At 57.0% G+C, this 23,619-nt stretch overlaps 1 protein-coding gene across 5 annotated transcripts; it reads left to right on the top strand.

Annotated features, from left to right (window-relative positions):
• Positions 1–591: 591 nt before the first annotated feature.
• Positions 592–22,841, top strand: SMPD4 (sphingomyelin phosphodiesterase 4). 5 transcript variants are annotated; one of them, XM_034989179.1, is made up of 20 exons: positions 592–734; positions 2,899–2,982; positions 4,405–4,491; positions 5,087–5,229; positions 5,380–5,455; positions 6,018–6,126; positions 6,234–6,286; positions 6,742–6,893; positions 8,742–8,874; positions 11,331–11,402; positions 14,676–14,762; positions 17,267–17,412; positions 18,147–18,237; positions 18,829–18,929; positions 19,357–19,520; positions 19,960–20,165; positions 20,507–20,740; positions 20,936–21,067; positions 21,195–21,323; positions 21,847–22,841. In XM_034989179.1, exons 1-20 carry the CDS (start codon positions 660–662, stop codon positions 21,862–21,864), a joined length of 2,292 nt encoding a protein of 763 aa, XP_034845070.1. In that variant the 5' UTR covers positions 592–659; the 3' UTR covers positions 21,865–22,841. The 5 variants fall into 5 exon arrangements, with proteins under 5 accessions (XP_034845070.1, XP_034845067.1, XP_034845069.1 ...); XM_034989176.1 differs by having other exon boundaries at positions 21,417–22,841; XM_034989178.1 differs by lacking the exon at positions 14,676–14,762 and having other exon boundaries at positions 21,417–22,841.
• The last annotated feature ends 778 nt before the right edge of the window (positions 22,842–23,619 follow it).

Below are 23,619 nucleotides of genomic sequence, written 5' to 3'. Positions count from 1 at the left end.
AAATTCCGAGAAGACATTTATGATCCAATACTCCCTGCACGGCTTCTCCGCCTTTTGAACACTAAGCATATAACCACCAGCTTCATACGGCAAAAGTGCAGCAGTTTCTGCCTACAGGTCCTGTCCCTGTTGCTACTTCAATGAACTTACTAAGTTGCACCAAGAGTCTCAAGAATTCTTTCCTGATGGTTGCACTCAGTGATCCACAATAGGGAGATGTGTTAGGCGTGGGGGATACCGAGGCGGACCGCAGAGACACGTTTCTGGGCGATCAGGGTCAGACTGCATTGGTCATTCTCACTTGGGCAGCAGCCCAGCGCAGTGCCTGGCATATAGTAGGCGCTCAATAAAGGCCTGTCAAAAGATCAGTCATTGCAGCGTACAATTATTCTGCGCCCGTTCCCCATTAGGGGGCGCGCCTCCAGGACCCTAATAAACAGCTTCTCTTTACGCGCACGCGCTCTTCTTACGGCTCCTACAGTCCAAGAACTCAGGGTTAAGGGACGCTGCTGCCCCCACTGCGCACGCGCTATCAGAGATGTAACCCATAAACCCGGCCGGCCTTCACTTTGCGCACGCGCCTTTTGAGATAACTGCCGACCGAGTTGGTGGTGTGTTTCCCGCCAGGCCAGGGGAGGCGTGACGCCAGGCGCAGCTTGATGACGACATTTCGGTGCCGGGTAGCCGAATGGCGGTCTTCGTCCCTTAGGCGGGTGACTTCATGGGTCCCACAGGTGAGTGGTGGGAGCCGCGTGCGGGACGGTCTCATGTCCCCCCGAACCTCCGCCGAAGCCATCTCCGTTCCTGCACGAGCCGCAGGCCTCGAGCCGGACGTTGGTTCTGTGTCCCTTGTCTGGCCGACCGGCTGGGAAACCAAGGGCCCGGCTGCGCCCTCATTGCCATCTTCCTGGGCTGCGCCCTCATGCCACCTTCTCGCGCATCTCGCACACCCCGTCCTGGTGGGTGCCCGGTTTACGTTCGATGAACGAGTTGGCGGAAGGAGAGATTCGAGTTGAAGTTGAGCCTTGGGCTCAACAAGCTGTGTGGGAGGAAGAGCCGGGTGTGCATTCTCACCCGGCTCTTGTTGCCTGTGTGGGCCGACCTTCCTGAGCCTCAGTTTCTTCATCTGTAATATGGAGATCCCGATGCTCACTTCACAGGGCAGTTGTGAGCAGCAAATAGGAGCATCCTCTGCTTCTCAGAGCGCAGCCAGAGGGAGGCCTTGGCAGTAGTGTGATTTGCTTGGCGTGATTGGCGTTGCCACTCTGAGAAGAAACCTCAAAAACAAGATCCGAAGCAGCCACTGAAGAAAGTGGCTGTAAAGTGGCGGAAGAAGGGAACACTTGGTACACAGTGGAGAAAGGTGTGATGGAGGAGCCTGGCTGGGGTAGGGTTAGAGAACAGGGCGTTAGGAGACACTGCCCTCTCTCGGAAAGACTCCTCGGTTTGGCACCTCTGGGCCTCAGTCCTTGAGCTGATGCCAGGGCAGGCTTCCTCTGAACAAGGAGGTACTTCCACCTCATCATCTCCAAAGCTTTGCCCTTTGCAAACAGGCCAGGATTTTATGCTGCTTTGATTATTTTGCTTTGGTCATTTTAATCAGTGTTCTCTTGGTTCAGGACTGAGGCCTTTGAGGTCTTCCTTAAAACTGAGTTTGACAGCCAGTGTCATGCAGAGAATTGAAAAAACCCTGGAGGTGTTTCTATTGTCAAGAGGCAGAGATTCACATCTCCTCTCAACTCCTCCACTGCCTCACAGCTTCCTTGCGCCTAGTCTTTCCTCATCCACATACACTTCTGTTTGCCACCTCAACACTCTTACCCATGCTATGGGCAGAGCTGTGCCAGGAAGGCCATCGTCGGTGGGACTAGGCAGGCTCCCTTTCTGTTCAGTCCACATCTGGCTAGTTTCAGTTTCTGACCTGGGTGGACAGAGAGATAGGAATCTAGAGAGTTGCTCCTGATTTTCTGATGGCTTGTTCAAAAGCTCTCTCAGCTGAGCTTGCGCATCCCCTCCATTCATTCCATTCATTCTCATAGAGCACAGGTGACATACCTGTCTCTCTGGAAGATGTGTTCGGAGGTCTGTGTATTAGAATCTTGGCTCTGCCATTTACCAGCTAAGTGAGGGCAAGTGATTATCTCCTCTCTGCTTCCACTTCTTTTTATCTGTATTGACCTCACAGGATTGTTGTGAGGATATACGTTTTTTATTCTTCCTTAACAAACTTAGCAGCTTAAAACTGCATCCACTTATTATTTCAGAGTTATATAGTCCAAAAGTCTAGCAGGCTCCACTGGGTTCTCTGCTTAGGATATCACAAGACTGAAATCAAGGTGTTGGTTGGCTTTGTTCTTACCTAGAAGCCCTCGGAAAGAATCTTTTTCCAAGTTTATTCAAGTTGCTGGCAGAATCCAGTTCCTTCGGGTTGTAGAACTAAGGTCCCCGTTTCCTTACTGGCTGGCAGCTGGAACTGCTCTTATCTTATGGTCCGCCCCCTTGAGACATCAGTCATATCTGCAAAATTCCTTCATAATACCTAGATGAGCGTTTGATTGAATACCCAAGGTTAGGAATCTTCGAGGGCTATCTTTAAAATTCTGCCTACCCCTGAGGATTAAACGAGGAAATATACGGAGGGTCCTTTGAAGCAGGCTAGCTTCTACGGCACCCTTCTAGGCACCTAGCAAGTGCTGTACAAGCGTTACCAAGGATTCGCCACTGCACACTTGGCTCTGAAGCTGGCCATTGTGGACTGCATCAGCCTGGCATTTCTATAAAACGTGGAATTTGGCAGTGCAGAGTGTATTGAGTTATACAGATACTCCCCTGGGCATTGTAAGGCAGTATAATCTGTTGTGTGGCAGATGTTGAGATGTCGCCTTTGTTTTCTCACAGTGGTTTCCTAAGACGGCCGTTGTCAGCGGCCCCCAGGAGGCTGCTATGGCGTTCCCTCACCTGCAGCAGCCCAGCTTTCTGCTGGTAAGTACCAGCTGCCTTTGGGAATGTGAGCAAGATGATTGCTCTACAGCTCAGGGACTTGCGAGTTCTTTCCCCTGACCTGAACTTTCTGCTGGGGTTTTTTTGAGGGGATGTGAAGGAAGTTGGCCTGGGGGTTAGAATCCTTAGACTTGACCCTGGCCCCTTCCGGTGTAGGATGTTGGGTTTACTCGAACCCCTGAGCCCTGGTTTTCTCATCTACAAGATGAGTTTCTCATCTACAAGGTAAGTTGATTGAAATCCATTTTCACTACTTGTGAAAGGATATACATCAGAATTTTCACATCTTGTATACTTTACACACTTCCTGGGGTATTCTAATAATCGTAACTGTCATCATTGGAAAATGGCGGGACTGCACTCTCAGTATTAAACATGACGCTGGGAAGTTACATGTGAGGCAGATAGCCATGGTGTGAGGATTCCTTATTTCAGTTCCCGGAAGATACTTTCTGTGAACGTTTATTCAGAAGGACATCCTTCCTTGGTGCCCCTTCTAGAGCCAACCCATGCGGTGCTATTGGCATTCAGAGCATAGAGGCCAGGCATGCGGGGAACCTTCCCACAGTGTGTGGCTGCAGCAGCCCAGATCTTTATCTCTGATTGAGACACCACGCTCATTTGGAGGTGGCTGAGGCCTTAGATAGCCTTGGGCAGAGCCATATGGGTTCAAATTCTGGCATTTTCTCCTGATCTTAATCCACACCCCACGACCTCGGGTAGATTTCCTTCATTCTTGTCTTGAATGTTTCCTGGCCTATCCATCGCCTTCACGATTCGTGTCGACGTTTGGTTAAAGCCATCTGTCATTTCTAGCCTGCCTTGTTTCTTAAGGTAATGAATTCATTTGGCTCGTTACCTGCTGAACAGGGGATAGCTTGGTTAAGAGGGCTTCTGCTGTCTCCCTTGTTTTGTTGGGCATCCTCACTGATGATCACAGTGGTGTCATCACGGGTGGTCATCACAGGGAAATTTCCAGTTCATGTGTATACACTCAGGGAGTACTCTGTGGTCTGTGAGGGGTGCCCTACACAATAAGGGTCCTCTTCTGGCTGCAGGGCTGACCGTGGAGCTGACCCCCTGCTCTGGATTGGATGGAAGTCACTTCTGTCGTGAAAATGTGTAGTACCCTGCTGTAACTGGGGATGCCTGACAGAGGGTGCAGGGAAGAAGCCTGAGAGTTGGCTGTCTGGGGAGCAAAGGACCCCCGCCTCTCCTAGTTGCATCCTTTAGGCCACTGACACATGCATGACCTGATGCACAAGATGCTGGGGAGCCATGCCCATGGTGTGTCTGACTCCTGCCTATCACTTGGGTTTCTGTTTTGATTTGAGCCAGAATAAGAGCAAAAGCTGCCAAATGAATATGCTCATGATTTTTTTGTTTGTTTGTTTTATCTTCTAGGCTAGCCTGAAAGCTGACTCTATAAATAAGCCCTTTGCACAGCGGTGCCAAGACTTGGTTAAAGTCATTGAGGATTTTCCAGCAAAGGTACGGTTCTGCTCGCATCTCTTTAGGGCATGTCTCATATACTCTTTGAAAAACATTCTTATAGCCCCTGATTCCCAACTCTGAGCACTGCCCTGCACAGAGGCCTGACCCAGTATTGGACACATTTATGGACACATTTAAACATGTCAACATGTAGACCAGGGGTTCTCAGCCACAGGTGCTTCTGTCCTGCATGGGACACTTGGCAATGTCTAGAGACATTTTTGGCTGTCACACAGGGGAGGGTGTTACAGGTATCGAGTGGGTAGAGGCCAGTGATGCTGGTAACTTTCCCAAATTGCACAGGACAATCCACCCCAACAAAGAAGTGTCCAGCCCAAAAGATTGAGAAACCCTGGTTTTCACACTGAAAATATATATTTTATTTAAGCCATACCCAAAATTATCAAGTAGTAAGTGTAAGCCCAGGAAGCCAGCCTGGACAAAGATTCTCACCCTGAAAATTTCCAGTTCATGTGTACACACTCAGTGAAGGAGGTGGACAAGGGTGTAGCGCTGGACTGGGCAGGAGGCCCCCGTGGCACACAGCCCAGCAGTGCGCACTAGTCAAAGCCTTCCCCGCACATCATTTCAGGAGCTGCACGCCATCTTCCCATGGCTGGTGGAGAGCATTTTTGGCAGTCTGGACGGTGTCCTTGTTGGCTGGAACCTCCGCTACTTACAGGGACGCATGAGTCCTGTGGAATACAGCATTGCGATGGAATTTCTAGACCCTGGGTAGGTAGGTTTGTCACCTGAGAGGGGCTGGATGTTTCCTCATGGTGATCCCATTCTTAAAGCACTGTATTTCTCAAAGTTAAGAAACAATCAAAGCAAGATGGTTTACAGTTCATTGCCTTGTTTTTGTTGGTTTAATTTCATGTTCAGTGGCCCAATGATGAAGTTGGTTTATAAGCTTCAGGCCGAAGATTATAAGTTTGACTTTCCTGTCTCCTACCTGCCCGTAAGTAAGCCGTGGGGTGAGCGTCGTGCTCAGGGCAGAGCGCCCTGCACAGCGGCTGCGGTGATGGGTGCTGGGCAGGGCTTGGGGGGCTGCAGCCGTGGGCAAGAGAACGCGCCATGGTGTCTGCTCAGGGTCCAGGAGGCATCATTCCCAACTCTGCTCATGGAGAAGGCACCACGCAACCTGGTTTGTTCCTGGCTGAGTGGCAGGCAGGGCTGTGTGACCAGTTGCTCTGTTTTTCTGAGTTTCCAGTCCTTCAGTGGTAAATTGAGGGGTGACTTGCTTGGTGGATATCGGAAGCAAAGAAGATGGGGAACCTGAAGCCCTTGATGAGGCTCAGAAACACACAGCTGCTGCCCTTGCTGTTTGGGGGTCTTCCTGAGGATACTGTGAGCGATTCTGAGTGGAGGCCCTCTTGCTCCAGCGCTACCCAGAGGACAGCAGTGCTCCCCCAGGCAGGGCCCATGTGCTGGTCGCCTCTGCAGCGGCCCTTCCCAAAGGCTGCCCCGCACGGGGGCACCCAGTGGAGCCTGCCCACAAACCCAACTCCCTGTCTCCGCAGGGCCCTGTGAAGGCGTCCATCCAGGAGCGTGTGCTCCCCGACAGCCCTCTGTACCACAACAAGGTCCAGTTCCCCCCGATGGGGGGCCTCGGCCTGAACTTGGCCCTCAGTATCCTTTGTCAGCCCTGGAGGGCTGGGGAGGCCATGGGGGGCCGGGACACGGTGCTGGGGGTGGCCCCGTAGCCCTGCCCGTTTGCCCCCTGACGCTGCCATCAGATCCGTTCGAGTACTACATGTTCTTCTTTGCTTTGAGCCTCATCACTCAGAAGGTACAAGAGGGGTGCCCCTGAGCAGCTTTTTACCAAAGCCCCCGTGGAGGGTGGGGGCTGTGGCCTAGGACTTTCTTTATCCACGTCTTTTCCTTTCCCACCTCTGGGAATTTCTCCGGCTCGTCCTCTGCATCTTCTTCCAGCCTTTGCTGCTCAGGCCATCCTCACTCAGGATGACAGGCCGGTGGGCACACTTGACCTGGACACCCCGAGTGGTAGTTGGGGGGCTTCCTGTGGGAAGTGGTTGCATGCTGAAAAGGACTCTGGGGTCTAGTCAGGCCCCCGGTGGTGGGAACTTGTCTCCCGGTACTGCCCAGGGTGCTTGTGGTCGGGCCCCTGGGATGTGGCCCATGTCCCAGGGCTCGTGTGCGTTGATTTGAGCCCTGAGGCTGCTGGGGTCCACAGCCAGGGCATGGCACCCAGAGCCACACACCAATGCAGATTTGCTTTTCCAGCCACTTCCTGGGGCTCTCCACATACGAACTTCAGACTGTGCCTATTTCACCCTCGTGGACAGGTACCTGTCATGGTTCCTGCCCACAGAAGGCAGTGTGCTCCCCCCGCTCTCCTCCAGTCCCGGGGGGCCCAGCCCCTCACCAGCTCCCAGGTAAGGCTCTCTGGCTGCCCTGGCTCTTGGCCTGGGATGGCCCATCCCTGCGGCTAGCCTGTAAAGTCTGGCGCTTCCACAGGGGAGTGGCCTGGGCAGTGGGCATTGCTCACAGGGACAGTAGTGCCACTCTTTGTCCAGGGTGCCCCAACATTTCTTAGGCCTGAGATCCCCCGACCCCAGCTTCCCTGGCACAGACCGGAGGGCAGGGGTGAGGAGGATGTCTGTGCCTGGGTTTGCAGTGAGCAGGTCCTGTGGCCCCATGGACAAGGCCTGACTTTGGTTTGGGAGTCGGCTGTGTGCTGCCCATAGCAGCCCTCCCTACGTGTGGCATCCAAGCCCCACACCGAAGCGGTGGCGGGGGTTTCAGAGCAATGTTACCAGAGCTGATCGGTGGCACTGGGCAGGTGGTGCTGGAGGGAAAGGGCCTGTAGGCAGGCCACAGCAGGGCTGATGTGGGGAGGAATAAGAGCAGGAGGAATCCGTGTAGGCTTCCAGACCAGGTCTTGGCCTGCGCCAGAGGTCTTGGGGTAAAGAGCCTCTTGTGCCAATCCAAGCAGGCTGGGCTGTGGCTGGACCGTGCAGGAAGGGAGTGTGCAGCTAGCCTCAGCCTGAGGGTGAACTGAGGCCTTCAGAGGCCTTTAGCCGGGGGCCGATTGGCCGCCTCTCCCCAGAGACACTCGTGACCGGGGAGCTGCCACCCATGTTCCTCACCCTCCTCAACCTTGCTGGTGCACCTTCTTCCCTGGGAGGTGGGGTCTTTCCTGCCGGCACAGGAAGGCCCCCGAGGAAAGGGGATTGAAAGGAGGAGGTGGGGGCGTGGAAGTGGGGAGAGGCTGCGCAGGCGTTGGTAATGCTACGGCCGAGAGGCGCCCTGGGCTGGCCAGCTTCACGCCCTGTCAGAGGCAGGTTTCAGCTGCCAAGCTGTTTGCTGGGCCCAGTTGTGTTGGCTTATTTTAACCTAGAATTTCAGACTTAAAACTTGCCATGAATAACAAAAAACTTCCATAGGTCCTTCACCTACATTTCTGAATTGTTTTATTCTGTTTATCTGTATGTGTTTTTTCTAGGCCATTTGAGTAGGTTATAGACACAACGCCTGCTATTTTTTAATGTTTTGGAGTGTATTTCCTAAAAGCAAGTGCATTCTCCTACACAGCCACTGCGCTTTTATCTGAATCAGGAAATCCGTATCGCTGCCAGGCCGCCGTCTCATCCTCAGACTCCACTCGGGCTGCCCTGGCTACCCCACTAACGTCTGCTACCCGGCTGGGGTCCAGCGCAGGCTCACTCGCTGCGTGTGGTTGCCTCTGGTCCCCCTTCAGTGCGGAACAGTCCTTCCGTCTTCCCATCTTTCCTGACCTTGACGCCTTTAACTGGTGCAGCCCGGGGATGTGCAGAATGCCCTTATCTTGAGTTCTCTGGTGTTTCCTAGCGATTAGGCCCAGCGGCCGTGGAGTCTGTGTGCTGGTGACATTGTCTTGATCACTGGGCCAGGGGGGTGTTGGCTAGGTTTTCCTACTGTAAAATTAAATGTGCCAAGTTAATTAGCAAGAGGGATTTGTTGGGAAGATACGCTGAGACTATGTAATTATCAGCGGTGTTAGTGTCCCTTGATTATTGCCAGCCAAATCAGTTATTAATAGGATGGTTGCCTAAGGGTGGTTGTTTGCTTTCATCCCTTACATTGACCAGTGCATGCTCTGCGGTAGGGAAGTGGATTTGGGGGCCGTCCTGTGATTCAGCAGGTGGTAATGGCTACAGTTGCCACCGATGTTCATGTTCAGATTGCCCCTGGTTGTGCCGGCAGGACCCCTTAACGAAGGCCTGTTTCTGTGTGTCCCTCAGGACGCCAGCCATGCCCTTCGCTTCCTATGGCCTCCACCACACCAGCCTCCTGAAGCGACACATCTCTCATCAGACGTCTGTGAACGCAGACCCTGCCTCCCATGAGATCTGGAGGTCTGAAACTCTACTCCAGGTGAGAGTGAGGAAGCCCTTCTCGTCTTCTGTTTCAAAATAAACTGTCCGACCACCTTCCGCCCCAGGGGGCAGAGCCCTAGACACTGCCCTCAGCCTGAGAGTGCTTCTAAATTGTTGGTGTTTTCCTGCTGTGACGTGCCCACCTCTTGAACATGGATGTCACTGGCAGTGCTGTTCATCCCAGGATTCACTGTCTGTGGAGTTTTGTCACTCGTGGTATGAGCGCTGCTCAGTTTCCATTGGATCCATGTGCATGCAGGCTTGCCCCACACCGCACGTCTCCAACCTGCTCCCACAATGCTGGAAAGGTTTCCTGTGATCCCCCTCATTTGGGTGGATATTAAGCCCCTGCCCCAGTAGTGTTTTTATAACACTGGCCAGAAAAGGCTTGCAAAGCCTCTGACCTTGCTTGGCCGGCAGCCCCTATCCCTTCCGGGTTGGGGGATCCACATGGGAGGTGGTAGGGCCCCTTGTCTGCACTCGTGCAGGCTCCAGCCTCTCACGCAGGCTTGGGCTGGCTCCCTCCCAGGCCAGACTGTCTCTTCAAGTACACCTTGGAGAGGTTCAGCTGGTTCTCGACGCTGGGGCGGAGTTGGTAGCCGCGAGCATCACTTACTGACAGCCTGACACATGGATAAGATGGGGTTCTGTCCCTCCTGCCTCGTATATAACCTTGGTGTATGGGCTGCTGCACTTTCAGTGGCCTCCATGTATGTCATCGTTGAGACCGCACCGGGAGATTGGATGGCTGGACTCAGCGTCCCTGTTTGCAGAGGGGCCCTGGTGCTTCAGATGCCCCCAGCTAATGTGGATTCTGGGCTGTGCCAGCCCATGAGGAGGGCTGGTGGCCAGGACACGGGCTTATGGGGCAGAAATGCTGGAGGGTTGTTCTCTGGACCAGAACGCTAACGCTCTCTCTCTCTTTTTTTTAATTATTGAAGAAAAAATTTCTTTGAATTGCGGTAAAATACACATGACATAAAATTTACCATCAAAGTATGCAGTTCAGTAGAATTACATATATTCATATTGCTGGGAAAGGAATTTCCAGAACTTCCTCATCTTGTAAAATTGAAACTGCACCCATTAAACAGACGTTTCCCATACCCCCTCCTCCCAGCCCCTGGCCCCCTCCATTCTGCTTTTTGTGTCTATGATTTTGACTACTGTAGGATCTCATAGAAGCAGAATCATATGGTAATTAATGCTTTTTACGACTGACTTGTTTCATGTAGCAGAGCGCCGTCAAGGTTCATCCATGTGGTAGTACGTTGCCAAGTTTCTTTTCTTTTTAAGGCTCAGTAATACTCTGTCATATGGATCTGCCACCTTCTGTGTTTCCGTTCATCTGTGGATGGCCACTGGGGTTGCTTGCACGTTTTAGCTATTGTGAATAGTTCTGTTATGAACACGGATGTACAAAAATCTCTTAGACACTCTGATTTCAATTCTTTTGGGTACATACCCTGAAGTGGAACTGCTGGATCGTGCGGTAATTCTGCTTAATGCTCTGAGGAAGCACCGCACTGTGTTCCTCGGCGGTTGGACCGTCAAACGTTCCCACCAGGGGTGCAGGCCGCGCCGACGCCCACGATGGTCTGGGTGTGATTAGAGCCCCCCCAATGGATGTGAGGTGGTGTCTCCCGGTGGTTTTGATTTGCACTTCCCTCATGGTTGGTGATGTTGCGCATCTTTTTGTGTCCTTATTGGCCATTTGTATGTCGTCTGGTAAAATATCTGTTCAAGTCCATTGCCCATTTTTGAATTGAGTAGCTTTATTTATTTAATTTTTTTTTTAAGATTTTATTTATTCATTTGACAGAGATAGATACAGTGAGAGCGGGAACACAAGCAGGGGGAGTGGGAGAGGGAGAAGCAGGCTTCCCGCCGAGCAGGGAGCCCGATGCGGGGCTCGATCCCAGGACCCCGGGTTCACGACTCGAGCCAAAGGCAGACGCTTAACGACTGAGCCACCCAGGTGCCGCTGAGTGGCTTTATTTATTTGTGTTTGGGTTGGTTGTAGGAGTTGTCTATATATTCTGGATATCCATTCCTCCTCACATACATAATTTGTAAATACTTTCCCCCATACTGTGGGTGGCCTTTTTCACTCTGGATAGTGACTTCTATGTGCAAAATTTTAAAAATTTTCATGAATTCCGATTTATCTCTTTTCTTTTGTTGCCTGTGCTTTTAGAGTCTTAGCTAAGAAATCGTGGCCAAATCCAATGTCATAAAGCTTTGTCCTCACACTTTCTTCTACGAGTTTTATAGTTTTAGGTCTTCCATGTAGGTCTCTGATCCATTTTGAGTTATTTATTGTTTCTGGTGGAAGTTCATTCTTTTGCATGCAGATACCCAGTTCTCCCAGCACTGTTTGTTGAAAAGAACTGCCCTTTGAATGTCACAACACCCTAGATGAAAATCATTTGACCACCCAATGCTCTCTTGCAGGTTTTTGTGGAAATGTGGCTTCATCATTATTCCTTGGAGATGTACCAAAAAATGCAGTCCCCTCACGCCAAGGTATGTTGCCGAAGTTTTTCGTCCCTGTCTGCTCTGGCCTTGGTGTGCCTGGTCCACCTGCTACTTCTTGTCCTTAATCTCAGCTAGTTTTCAAGGGCTAGATGGTGGGAAGCAGAAACTCACCACCACCCCTTACTCCAGTGCTGGGCAGCAGGTGGGTTTGGTTCTGTGGTGGGCTTCCATGGTGAGGGCTGGAGGCCTATCCTCTCTGGGGTCCTCCTCTTGCTACTTCCAGAGCCCCCTCCCTGGCAGCCGGAATGGATGAGGTGGCATTGTGGGGGGGCAGGAGAGTCGCGGATGCCTCTGGGAGTCACAGCCAGGTCTGTCCCCTCTACTGTCACAGTGCCTCCTGCTTTCCTGCTGAGGTGGCACCCGGCAGCCCTCGCTCCCCTTGGTGCCCACGCTGCCCCCCCCCGCACCCTCCCCCCGAGCAGCGGCAGGCAGCCATCTGTGCAGCCGGCAGGGTCTGATGCCTTCCTGCACGCGGCCCGGCCTGTCTCCTCCTTCCCTTCCCTTCCCTCACTGGGCACCATGCTCATTCGCAGAGGCGTGGAGGCAGCTGTGTCCCCGAAACCTTCCCTGGGTCGCCGTGCTCAGGGCCGGCTACCCTGTGGACTCGTCAGGGTAGAACGGCTCTGTCCGCTTAATAAGAGGCAGGGCGCGCACCTAGGTTCACACTCCATGAAACAGCCTGAAACACACGAACCGGGGCCCTGCTGGGGGCAGCCTCGGCCTGGGACCGACTGCGCCATCCGCAGCTTCTGTGCGCTTCTGGGCCGCCTCTTAGATGTTGCTTTTGTCGACACCAGACAGAATGCTTGAGAGATTCCTTAAGAATTAAGATTCTCTGGGCCTGAAATTTGTACGGGTGGCCTGTGACCTTCCCTCTGCGATTCCAGCATGGAGCAGTTCTTTTCCCGCTGCAGAGTCTCGGCAACCAGCTCTGCTTCCCTGCTCTCTGCTGAGTACCGGTTTGGGGAGCACCCCCGACTGCTGCTCTCTTAAAGTGCAGTGCAGAGTACCCCAAATCTCTGTCCTTGGCACCACATGGGACGGAGGGAAAGCCGGGACTCCTTCTTGGGCCTCTCATGTCACTGAGGACCTGCGCTGCCATTCCTGCTTCCAGAGTGGACTTGCATGTTCCTGGCTAGTGCACGGTGGTCAGGGGGCCGGGCTTCCCCCTTGGGTCCTGGGGGGCTCACTCAGCCCCTGTGCATGTGGCTTGGTCTTGCAGAGGCAGAGGCTGCTTTGCTGCATCACCTTCCTGGCTGTTCCTTCTGTCTTCTGAGCTAGTGCGGGCACACTCGCTGTAATCTTTAGCAGATCTGCCAGTCACAAAGGTCCTCTAGGCTGTCTGTCACCTGGGAGGAGTGGTGGGCTGGACCTGCTGGGGTAGGGGGGCCTTCCCCTTCTTCCCCATGTTTGCTTCCTCTTGGCCAGACCAGAGGGCACGTGAGAGCTGCTCAGAATGGCTGGTAGTGGGGGGACAACCGGGAAACCCCCACCAGGCACTGGGAGAGGGTTTGTGGTTTTTTGTTGTTTGTTTGGGTTTTTTTTTTTTTTTGCCTCCTACTGAGGCTGACAACAAAACCTTAGTAAACCTGGTGTGTGGGAAGTGGAGAAAGCAAGCTGGGGAGGTCTCCTTCCGAGGCTCCTTACTATCTACCCAGGCCTGTGCTGTGCCATGTAGAATCCTAGCCTTGGAGTCACTGTTTCCTGACGTTAGAGATGCAGGAAGTGCAGCTCTGAGAGGTCCCGCGGTGCTTCCGTGCCTAGCCTGGGTCCAGAGTGGATGCCTGCTCCATAGAGCCCGGGCCTCTTCTCCATCCCAGCTTACTGAGGAGGGCTTCTGGAAAGGCAGTTGGTCACTGAAGTCCGCACACTCCTGCAGGCTACTGTGGGGCCTGCCCGGTGTTCCTGTAGACTGGGCAGGTCCCCAGCAGGGAACCATGGGCTCCCCGATTCCCACTGAGCTGCGGCTGAGCCTGGGGTCTGGCCCAGAGGAAGGCTTTGAAGGGCAGACCCCCTCCTTGCTGTGCTCCTTCCTGCCCTTGCTCTGCGGGTCTCTGGCTGCGCCTGTCTCCTCAAGGCCTGGCACACGCATGCTGACCTCTCCTGCGTGCAGCATGGTACCCAGTGGGAGGCGTGGCCCTCACCGGGCAGGACGTGTGCCAGGGCTGGCTCTGAGCTGTGCTTGGCTGAAGGGGACTGCTTTAGCAGGCCTTGTCACTGCAGGCGGGGAGGGCAGACGGTGGGATGGGAGTGGACAGCTTTGCCAACTCAGCTGTCGTCACCCATGTCCCAGGCTGTCCCAGCCTCAGGGTTCCAGCTGCCTCTGGGTGCGTGTGGCCATGGCCAGATTCTGAGGGCCCATTGAGACTAGTGAAGGGCTCTGTGTGTCCGCAGTTGGGGAGTCCTGGTGAGGTGGGAGAGGTGGATCTCCCAGAATTTGAACCCATGAGTGTTTGCGTCACCTTTAACGATTTCCGGAATGTGGGGTGTGGAGGGTGTTAGCTCTGGTGGGCTGAGCCTTGCTCACCTCCGTGCCACCCTGGGAATCAGCCCCCACAGAGAGAACCATTCAGGAGGGGCCACCAATTGGATCTTTGATACCTAGGAAGTGACCACATCATATATCAGTTTGGTAAATTTCTCTTTGGGACAACCCAGGGAAGTCCAATAAATGACATATTTTTCTTTCCTGAGCAGAGAGGTATCCATTAGGAATGGGCTCCTCAAAAATTTCTTTTCTGAGCCTCAGGGCCTTCAGGGCCTTGGTGGCTGGCAGTATGTCCCAGCAAGGCCTCCGGGGTCCTGGCGGGGTGCAGCATGCACATGCCACACACACGGAGGTTGGGGAGGGCAGGACCTTCTGGCAGGAAGTGAGTCAGGCCGTCCTCAGGGAGCTGGAGGGACCTTCAGGCCCAGTGACGTGGAGGACGCTGCCCAAGTGACCTTGAGCGTCTGTCTCTCTGCCTGGCAGGTGGAGGAGCGGCCCTCGGGCCTGGCTCTGGTCTGCCCACCAGGCAGGGCCCCTTAGGGCTGCTGAGAGGGTGGCGTCCCACTGGCCTGAGGCTGCGGGGCTCTGACGGTGTGGATTGTCACTGACGGGCTTTTGTTTTATTTTTGTTTTTTGTTTTCTCTCCTCACTTCTGGGCTCATTTTTGTCTTTCTCTCCCTGCTGTCCCCTCCCCGGTCTCTCCCCTCCTGTCCCCTGCCCTGCCCTCTGCCCTCCCCGCCTCTTCTCGGCTTCTCTGTTTTGTTGTCTCTCAGCTGGAGGTTCTGCACTACCGACTCAGTGTGTCCAGCGCCCTCCACAGCCCCGCCCAACCCAGCCTCCAGGCCCTCCACGCCTACCAAGTACTGGCTGCTCTCCTATTGTTCCGTTTCACCTCTGCCCTGTGGTGTGAGCCATGGAGCGCATGGCAGTGCAGTGGTAAAGCGAGGGGCCTGCCGGGGGCCGGCTGGGGTGACTCAGACCAGTTCCAAACAGAGCAAGGCCAGTGTGTGTTGGGGATGGTGGCGAGTGGCCATCTTTAGCCTGCCTTGGCCCTCAGCTTGGCAGGCTAGCCCAGGTTTGGGGGGGTGGGGCCCCCAGATCTGCCTGGCCAAGCCCCAGGCCAGCCGGAGTTTGCAAGCTCTTGGGAGTCGGTGGCTTCTGTGCTTGGCCCTGGTCGGAGGAGTGGAAACAGTGCGGCCTTTGCAGCGGCCCTCCCCACCCGCAGTGCAGGCCTGGCGCTCAGGACCTCACTGAGCACAGGGACACCCCGCGGCTCATGGTGGTGGGCTCTGTTGACCCCAAGCCTCTGTGAGGCCAAGGGGCGGGGAGGACAAGGGCTCGGCCCCCCAGCCTGGAGAGGCTGTCGATCCCTGAGCACACCGGGCCCTGGCCTCTTGTGGACTTGGGCGCTCCTCCAGAGGTGGGCAAGAATGGGTGAGGGCCTCGTGGAGACGGGTCTGCTTTAGGCAGGGATGACCGGTGTGGACGGGTTTGAGGTTGATAGGTAGGGTTCAGAGCTGCAGGCTGTTTCAGGGCTGATGGAGTCTGGTAGCTCACGATTCACAAGATGAACGCCACGAAGTCTGGGCAGAAAGCATGTGTCTAGGTCCGTGCTCAAGGCCAGGGGTCTGTCCGGTTGCCCTCGGTGGGAGCACACAATAATAATAATACTTAACCGGATACTTGAGTGCAAGATGAGAAATCGGGTTTGCTGGGATGGGGTGGTGAGCACACACAGGGTTCCCTCTCAGAAGCAGCAGCTGCTGGGAAGAAGGAAGAGAACAGTCCCGGAAGGGCCGGCAGGGGCGGGCTGAGCACAGAAGCGGGTAGCACTCCAGCCTGTGTTGGGGAAGGTCTCACCGGGCTCAGAGCAGGATCCCTGGAGAAACGTCCATGGCAGGAGAGGTTGCTTAGCTAAGGGCTGAGCCCAGTAAGAAGTGGCCCAGGCTTTGGGAAAGTGTCCCTAAAGGGCATGCAGCCGGAGGAGGCCACGTGCAGCTGTGGCCAGGCTCCCGTGGGGATTTGGCTCGGTGGGGGCGTGGGGGAGAGGCGGTCGGAAGAAAGGTTTGGCTTCCCCCAGCGGGAAGACGGCCCGAGGGGCTTCCAGTGTGACGGGAAGGGCCTGTGCGGATGAGGAGGGGGCGCAGTTCTGGTTCAGCGCGGATGTTCTGTCCTCTGTTGCGGAGACAGTGGCGGGGTCGGCAAGGGCCCAGGAATGAGAAAGGGCAAGGCCCCTGGGGGCGCGGGGGGTAGATTACAGCCTGGCATCAGTGCCCTCTGAAATTTCGTTATTATGAAAGTATCTTACACTTTTTTCTGCAAATGATGCAAATTCATCACACAAAGACTTAAACACACAGAGAAGCAGCAGCCGCTCTCATGAAGCCCCATAGCTCCCTGCACGGGCGCACTGGACATGGGGTGCGTTGCCTGGGCCTGCGGAGGTAGATCCGTGGCGGGGCGGCGGCTGGGTGCCTGGGCCGTGCCAGGAGGCATGGCCTCTGCCAGCCGCAACATTGTCGGGATCCGGACTAGGCTTCCGAAAGTTCCTCTGTCGAGTCTGTGGAGGCCCCAGAGGCCTGGGGTTGGTGAGTGTGGGGAGAGGAGCATGTCTGGGCACCCCAGAGTTGGCAGGTAGCCGGGGCCTGCTGGTGCCATCCTCTGCCAGTCAGGGGACCACCCTGTTCTCCGTCACGGCACAGCCAGCAGGCAGGCTGGCCTTTCAGGTCTGAGTCTTAAAGAGCCTACGTGAACTTGGTGAATCGGAACTTCAGCCCACCAGATTGAGCGTGCTCTTGTCTTGGGGGTCATGCTGACCACAGGTCCGTTAGCAATAGAAGGGCCACCCTGGGCTGAGCCCCCAGCTGGCGGGTCCAGAACGCAGAGTGGAGGGAGAGGTGGGGGTTGCAGTGGGATAAGGAACTGGGGAGCGTTTCTGCCTGAAAAGGGAAGCCAGGCCCCAGGGAGCTGTCTCCACACACCCGGGAGGCAGGCAGGAGACCCAGAGTCTAGATCCAGGGGGTGGGGGGGTGGGGATGCCGGCCTGCCTCGCCCCCTCCTGCTCCTCTGGCTGGCCAGGAGGTGGGGACCCCTGAGGACTTGGATGGGCAGCAATGACCCGAGTCAGCCACAGAGGGTACAAAAGGGTTTGAAGCCCACAGTGAAGCCCTTCGCAGGTGTGTTGCCTGGGCCTGCAGGTGCTCTTAGCAGGTCTCAGGGCCAGCGAGCGAGGCGCGGGGAGGGCCCTGGGGGTGGCCCACGCGTCCTGTGGGGGAGAAACGGTTCTGGGCGGGACGTGGCCAGACCTGGGGGCCCCACCCCAGACTGGCCTGGGTCCTGACACTGCCCCCCCCCCCAACGTTAGGAGTCGTTCACGCCCACCGAGGAGCACGTGCTGGTGGTGCGCCTGCTGCTAAAGCATCTGCACGCCTTTTCCAACAGCCTGAAGCCCGAGCAGGTCTCTCCCTCCGCTCACTCCCACGCCACCAGCCCCCTGGAGGAGTTCAAACGGTGGGTACAGGGCCGTGCACAGGGTTCCTGTGCCCCTGGCTGCCTCGTCCTGCACGCACGTTTCCCACAGTGACCTGTCCCTGGGGTGTGAGGGACGGCCTGTGAGGCCTCTGCAGGGTGGGGCAGGTGGGACATCACCGTGGGTTTATCTCCCCACGCCCACTCAGGCCTCTCGTTCGAGACCTGCCCTCTTTGGTGGAAAGAGCCAGACTGGCCAGAGAGGCCCCGTCTTGCTGCCCTCTCTTGTTCCCTCCTCCCCAGCAGTGGGCAAAGTGGGAGCTCTACAGTGACCGCGTTCCTTGGAACGCCCAGGAAAGCCAGTGGGCTGGGAGCCCCTTCACCGCAAAGTGGCTCATTTGTCACTGGAGACTGAGCTCTGTGCTGCGCCCTCCCCCGCTCTTCCTCTTTGCTCCTCCTTCCCTCCCTCAGAAGAGCTGGGATGGTGGCCTGATTCCTAGGCTGACTGGGGCCAGCAGAGCAGGTGACTTGTATCTGGCGAGCCAAGCAGAGGTGGTCACAGGAGCCTCACTAGATCATCCACATGTGTGCTGTGTGACCTTGGGACCTTACCTAATGTCTCTGAACTCTGGTTTCTTCTTCTGAAAAATGGGCCCGAAAGTAGGAGACCTTACTTCCAGGGAGTGCCCTCGTTCGCCCTGGCAGAGCTGGCCCTTGCAAGCAGGAGACACTGGGCTCGCCTATGAGGGGACCCTCTCCCCTCCTTTCCCCTGCAGGGCCGCCGTCCCGAGGTTTGTGCAGCAGAAGCTCTACCTCTTCCTGCAGCACTGCTTTGGCCACTGGCCCCTGGATGCGTCGTTCAGAGCTGTGAGTGTCAACCCCATCTCGCCGCCCTTGCCCTGTGTGTGCCCCGGGGGAGGTCCTGTGGGGTGAGCGCAGGAGGGATCAGCTGTTACTGCCAAGGCCTGGTGAGGAGGCCTTGGGGGCTCTCATTCTGCTCGTTTGAATTTCCAGAGCCAACCCTCAGGTACAGAAAAACTCTGTGCGCCCTGACTTTGACCCCAGGTGTCCATGCCGGGTGGGTTCCCAGCCTCACTGAGCTGCACCTCGCCCGCTCAGCAGGGGGAGCACTCCATGTTCCGTGTTTCTGGAGGGCTCGACGTCACGGGGGCTGGTACTGATGTAGCGTTGTGTGTCAACCAAATAAAAATTAAAAAAATAAGCATCGTGGGAGGGTGTGTGGAGTTCCCTCCTGGGCCCTCTGAGGGCAGCAAGTGGGAAGAGGCCAGAACCTGGTGGCACCCCCAGGGGAAGCCCCACAGTTAGACCCATCCCTGCTCACCCGAGCTGCCTCCCGGGAGCTGGGCTCCAGGCCACCCCCGGATTTGGCCCAAAGCCGCAGCCCCACAGCTCCCTGGAGCACTGGCTGCAAGGCCCTCAGTGCACACGTGTCACCAGGTCCTGGAGATGTGGCTGAGCTACCTGCAGCCCTGGAGGTATGCGCCCGAGAAGCAGGCTCAGACCAGTGACTGCCAGCCGCGGTGTGTGTCGGAGAGATGGTGAGCCCTGGCATGCTGTCCTCCTGGCAGGTGGGGGGGTGGGACAGGCCACCCCCTCCTTGACCCTTGACTGGGCTGTGTTGCCTGGGCCCCCGGATTGATCTCCCACAGAAACAGCTGGTGGCTCTCTTCTCTGCACTGTCCCCTTGCTGTTCTTGTCCACTCAGGTGTCCGTTCACACCCACCCTCAAACTGCCCCTCGATCTCCTCCACCCTTCTTCACTAGCGCTCTGCCATAGAGGCCTTGTCTTCTTGGGAAGGGCCTCATCCTGGGGAGGACTGTGTCGTCCCCAGGAGGCCTGGTTCTCCCCCACCTTCCTGGTCCCTCAGCCACCAGGAGGTCATGGCTGGGGAGAGTCTGGAAGCCAAGGAAGAGCAGGCGGCGCAGTGGGAGGTGTGGCCCCTGACGCAGCGCCTGGGTCCCCAGGGCACCCTTTGTGCAGGAGAACCTGCTCATGTACACCAAGCTCTTCGTGGGCTTCCTGAGCCGCGCACTCCGCACCGACCTTGTCAGCCCCAAGAACGCACTCATGGTGTTCCGAGTGGCCAAAGTCTTTGCCCAGCCCAACCTGGCTGAAATGATCCAGAAAGGTAAGCCCTTCGCGAGAGGGGAGCGGTACTTAGAGAGGGAGCCCTGGACCCCGCGTGTGCCTCCCAGGCTTGCAGCGGCCTGGCCAAGGTGGCGTGGGGGCTCCTGGTGCGCGGTGGCGGGGGGCAGGTCTGAGGCCCGGCATGCCAGGCGGGAGCTGTGGGGGTGCCAGAGGGAGGGGAGGCAGCGTGCAGAGCTCCATCTCCCTGGTGACTCTCGGTGGCGGCATCAGAAAGCAGTCTTGGTTCCCGTCACGTCTTAGATGTGTCTGTGGGGCATTAGCTTCTCTGGCTTTCCTTTGTGAACATCGGCCTTCCCTTGGAGACTGACGGGGGCTGCAGGGGCCTCGGGAGCCTCCGCGGGCGCCCAGGAAGCCTGCCAGTGGCGACGGGGTGTTGGGTGCCGTGGAAGCTGAAGCCAGACTCATGTCGTGCTCTCCAGGGGAGCAGCTCTTCCTGGAGCCCGAACTCGTCATCCCGCACCGCCAGCACCGACTCTTCACGGCTCCCCCCTTCACCGGCAGCTTCCTGTCCTCGTGGCCGCCGGCCGTCACCGACACCTCCTTCAAGGTGAAGAGCCACGTCTACAGCCTGGAGGGCCAGGACTGCAAGTACACCCCGATGTTTGGGCCCGAGGTCCGGACGCTGGTGAGCTGGGGCTCCCCCGGGCCACATGGCCGTCCGGAGGCTGTGGGAACTGCAGGGGGGTGGCGCACACGCCTTGCAGGGGGGAACTAAGGTTGGGTGTCGCCTGGACGCTGCTTGGCTCCTACCCTTTTTTTTCACTGAGGTCTAATTTTTTTCTGATAATAAAGGCAGCATTTGTTGGGAAGCTTTCGCATTTAGAATATGCATGTCTTAGTCTTAAGAACTCCTCGGCCCATCCTGACCTGCTGGGGGCTCCCGCAGGGCCACCTGCCAGTCCCCTGGTGGCCAGGCGGCACGAAGCGGCCCACCGATGCCGGCTGACGGGCCCGCGCACCCTGCAGGTCTTGCGTCTGGCTCAGCTCATCACGCAGGCCAAGCAGACCGCCAAGTCCATCTCCGACCAGTGCGGGGAGAGCACGCCGGGCCGGCCCTTCCTGTCGTGGCTGGGCTTCTGCTCCACAGACGCCAACGGCTGCTACCCAGCCAACGACCTGGACGAGATGGGGCAGGACAGTGTCCGCAAGACAGACGAGTACCTAGAGAAGGCCCTGGAGTACCTGTGCCAGGTGTTCCGAGTACGGGCCGTGGGGGCCGCCCCCTCCCCGCTGTGGGGGCCCGTGGGAGGTGTAGCCTGTACCGCTGAGGTCCTGTCTGGGTCCCCTCGCGGTCGCCGTTCCAGGCCCAGGGCCGAAGCCCCGTGTCCTCCCTTCACCCGGAAAGTGAAAGCAGGAAGCAGCGCAGCCTCCTCAGAGCGCATCCCCCCCCAACAGCTCAGCGAGGCCCAGCTCGCGCAGCTCACGCTCGCCTTGGGGACAACGCGGGACGAGAACGGGAAGAAGCAGCTCCCGGACTGCATCGTGGGAGAGGACGGGCTCATCCTCACGCCCCTGGGCCGGTACCAGGTAAGGTCCGGGTCCAGGAGGGCTCCTCCCGTCCCCCATCGCCTTGGACGCGCCCGCACGGGTGTGTGGGCGGGCCTGCCCGCTCGGCCCGGGCTCCCCTGGGGCTTGCCCCTCATCCCGCTTCTAGATCATCAATGGGCTGCGGAGGTTTGACATCGAGTACCAGGGGGACTTGGAGCTGCAGCCCATCCGGAGCTTCGAGATCGCCAGCCTGGTCCGCGTGCTCTTCCAGCTGTCGTCCGCCATCAACCGCAGGGTGAGTGCCGGGGGGCGGGCGGCCCTCGGGGAGAGGCCGGGTGAGTGTGCGGCCCTGCCCGCGCCCACCGCCCCCACCTCTGTCTGCGCCCAGTTTGCAGGCCGGATGGCAGCCCTGTGCTCCCGGGCCGACTTCCTCGGCAGCTTTTGCCGCTACCACCTCATGGAGCCTGGGCTGACGGGCAGGCACCTGCTGAGCCCCGTGGCGCGGGGGTCCACAGCCAGCCGTGCCCGGGGCCCGAGGCTCAGCCTGCGCTTCCTGGGCAGCTACCGGACGCTGCTCTCGCTGCTTCTGGCCTTCTTCGTGGCCTCCCTGTTCTGTATCGGGCCCCTGGCCTGCGCCCTGCTCCTCGTGCTGGGCTATCTCCTCTACGCTGTGGCCATGACGCTGCTGACCGAGCGGAGCAAGCTGCACCAGCTCTGACCTCGGCCCGGCGCTGCCCCGGCCCAGCCAGCGAGAGGGGCCACACGGCCCCTCTCTTGAGCCTGCGGCTACCTCTGAGCGACGGTGCATTTTCCTGCAGCCACGGGGGCGTGCGTAAGAGAAGCTAAAACAGGAGGCGTGTGGTCCAGGCGTGGCAAGGAAGAGCGTGGCATCAACGGGCCTGTTAGTCTCACAGGGCAGCCCTGGACCCGGCCGCTTGCCCCTCTCTGCTTCCCCCGGCCCCGGGCTCTGCAGTGACATGGCTCTTGGGGCCTTTCTCTGCTCTGACCATCCTGGGTCGAGCTGTGTGAAGCTTGGGAGGCAGTGCGCCCCAGGTGGGGCCTCGCCGTCCGTCAGGTTGGCAGGGTGGCGCGAGTCTCCTCTCCCTGGCGACAGCAGGACAGTAGCTCGGCCTCTGGTTCCAGAGAAGAATCCAAAACCCTGGAGGTTCCTGAGAAAGTCAGAGGGTGGGTGGTTCTCTGATTCCTAACCTCCCATCACATTTGGCAAATGAAGGTCATGCTCCACGCGGTCCCGGCAATTCCGAGGCTGGGCCATACAATTCCACTCTGTTGGAGAAGAGATCCTCCAGGAGCACAGATGCTCAGTGGGACGGTGCCTCACCTCTGGCTCCCTCCTCGTCCCCAAGCCATTAAGCATGTCGCTTTGTGGTGGCCCAGCCTCACTGCCTCGTCGGGACAGGCACTCATACTCCATGGGTGGAGGGGACGCGGCAGGAGTCGGGCATCGTCTGGGCTGCAACCAAAGATGGTCACAGGCATTGTTTGTATCTTCAGTAAAATCAGGTGCAAAGGCCCTAACTTTTTGATGACATTTAAATGTTCAGTTACACATTCACGGTCAGAAGTCCTCCCCACCGGGTCTCAGGCACTTTCGTTCATCATCCAGGTGACGCACCAGGGAAAACATCTCAACAGCGATTTTAAACCAAGCCTTTGTTTCTGTTTTTAAGTTTTCAAGTTGTACATGTCGAGTTTTATATTTCCATGTAAACTCAGAATAATGGCCTTCTGGGGCCTGTGACCAAGTTTGTAACCAACCACGGATCTGAATAAAACCTGTTTTGGCTCCTGAGTCTTCTGGTGCTGGGGCTCAGCCCCCAGCGCAGTTGCCTTGACGGTTCCCCCAAATGGTTGGGGATGGCAGCAACCAGGGAGGTGCCACAGTCCCTGCCCAGGGGGACGGCGGGTCGGTTTGTTTACAGTGGCAACAGACCAAGGCAGACGGAAGCGGTGAGGTGGCCGTGATGACTGAGGGCAGCTCCTGGGAGCTCCAGAAGCCAGGCCCAAGCGGAGTCGAAGCTGGGAGAATCTTGCCTTCCATTCGGCGTATCAAAGTTGGCCTTGATAAAAAAAGCAACGCTGGAATGTGAGTCGAATTTTCTGTGGCTTCCGGAAGCTCGGAGGGTTGTGAGTGCTGCTGGGAACTGAAGTGCGCCCCCACCAGCCCCATGTGAGCACCTTGTTTAGGGTGCTTAGCCAGGTGCCAGTGTCCTGTGTTCCCCTGTCCCGAGACAGGATGGTTGCTTTTGTCAGACTGATGGAAGTAAGATGACATCATTTCTACAAGTTCAGTGGTAACAGATGAGTGGCTTTTGTCCCCAGACTCATTAGAGGATGTGAGCACACAGAGATGATGGTCTGGGGTCCGCCGTCAGCGGCACCGTCTGCCCACGAGGACATCCACCCTGCCCCCGGGGATGGGGTGTCCCCCCACCCTCCACTTTTCCATGGCTTCCCTTGTCCACGTTTCTCTTGTGCCCTGTTTTCACCTGAAAACATTCTCTAACACCCAAAAAGCACAAACGGAACGCTCCACCCGTGTACCCATGAACTGAAGCAGCCACCTGCTG

This window comes from Mirounga leonina, unplaced genomic scaffold, assembly GCF_011800145.1.
Source record: "Mirounga leonina isolate KUSES-001 unplaced genomic scaffold, KU_Mleo_1.0 Mir_481, whole genome shotgun sequence".
NCBI lineage: Eukaryota > Metazoa > Chordata > Mammalia > Carnivora > Phocidae > Mirounga > Mirounga leonina.
This window is presented reverse-complemented; position numbering and strand designations above follow the sequence as displayed.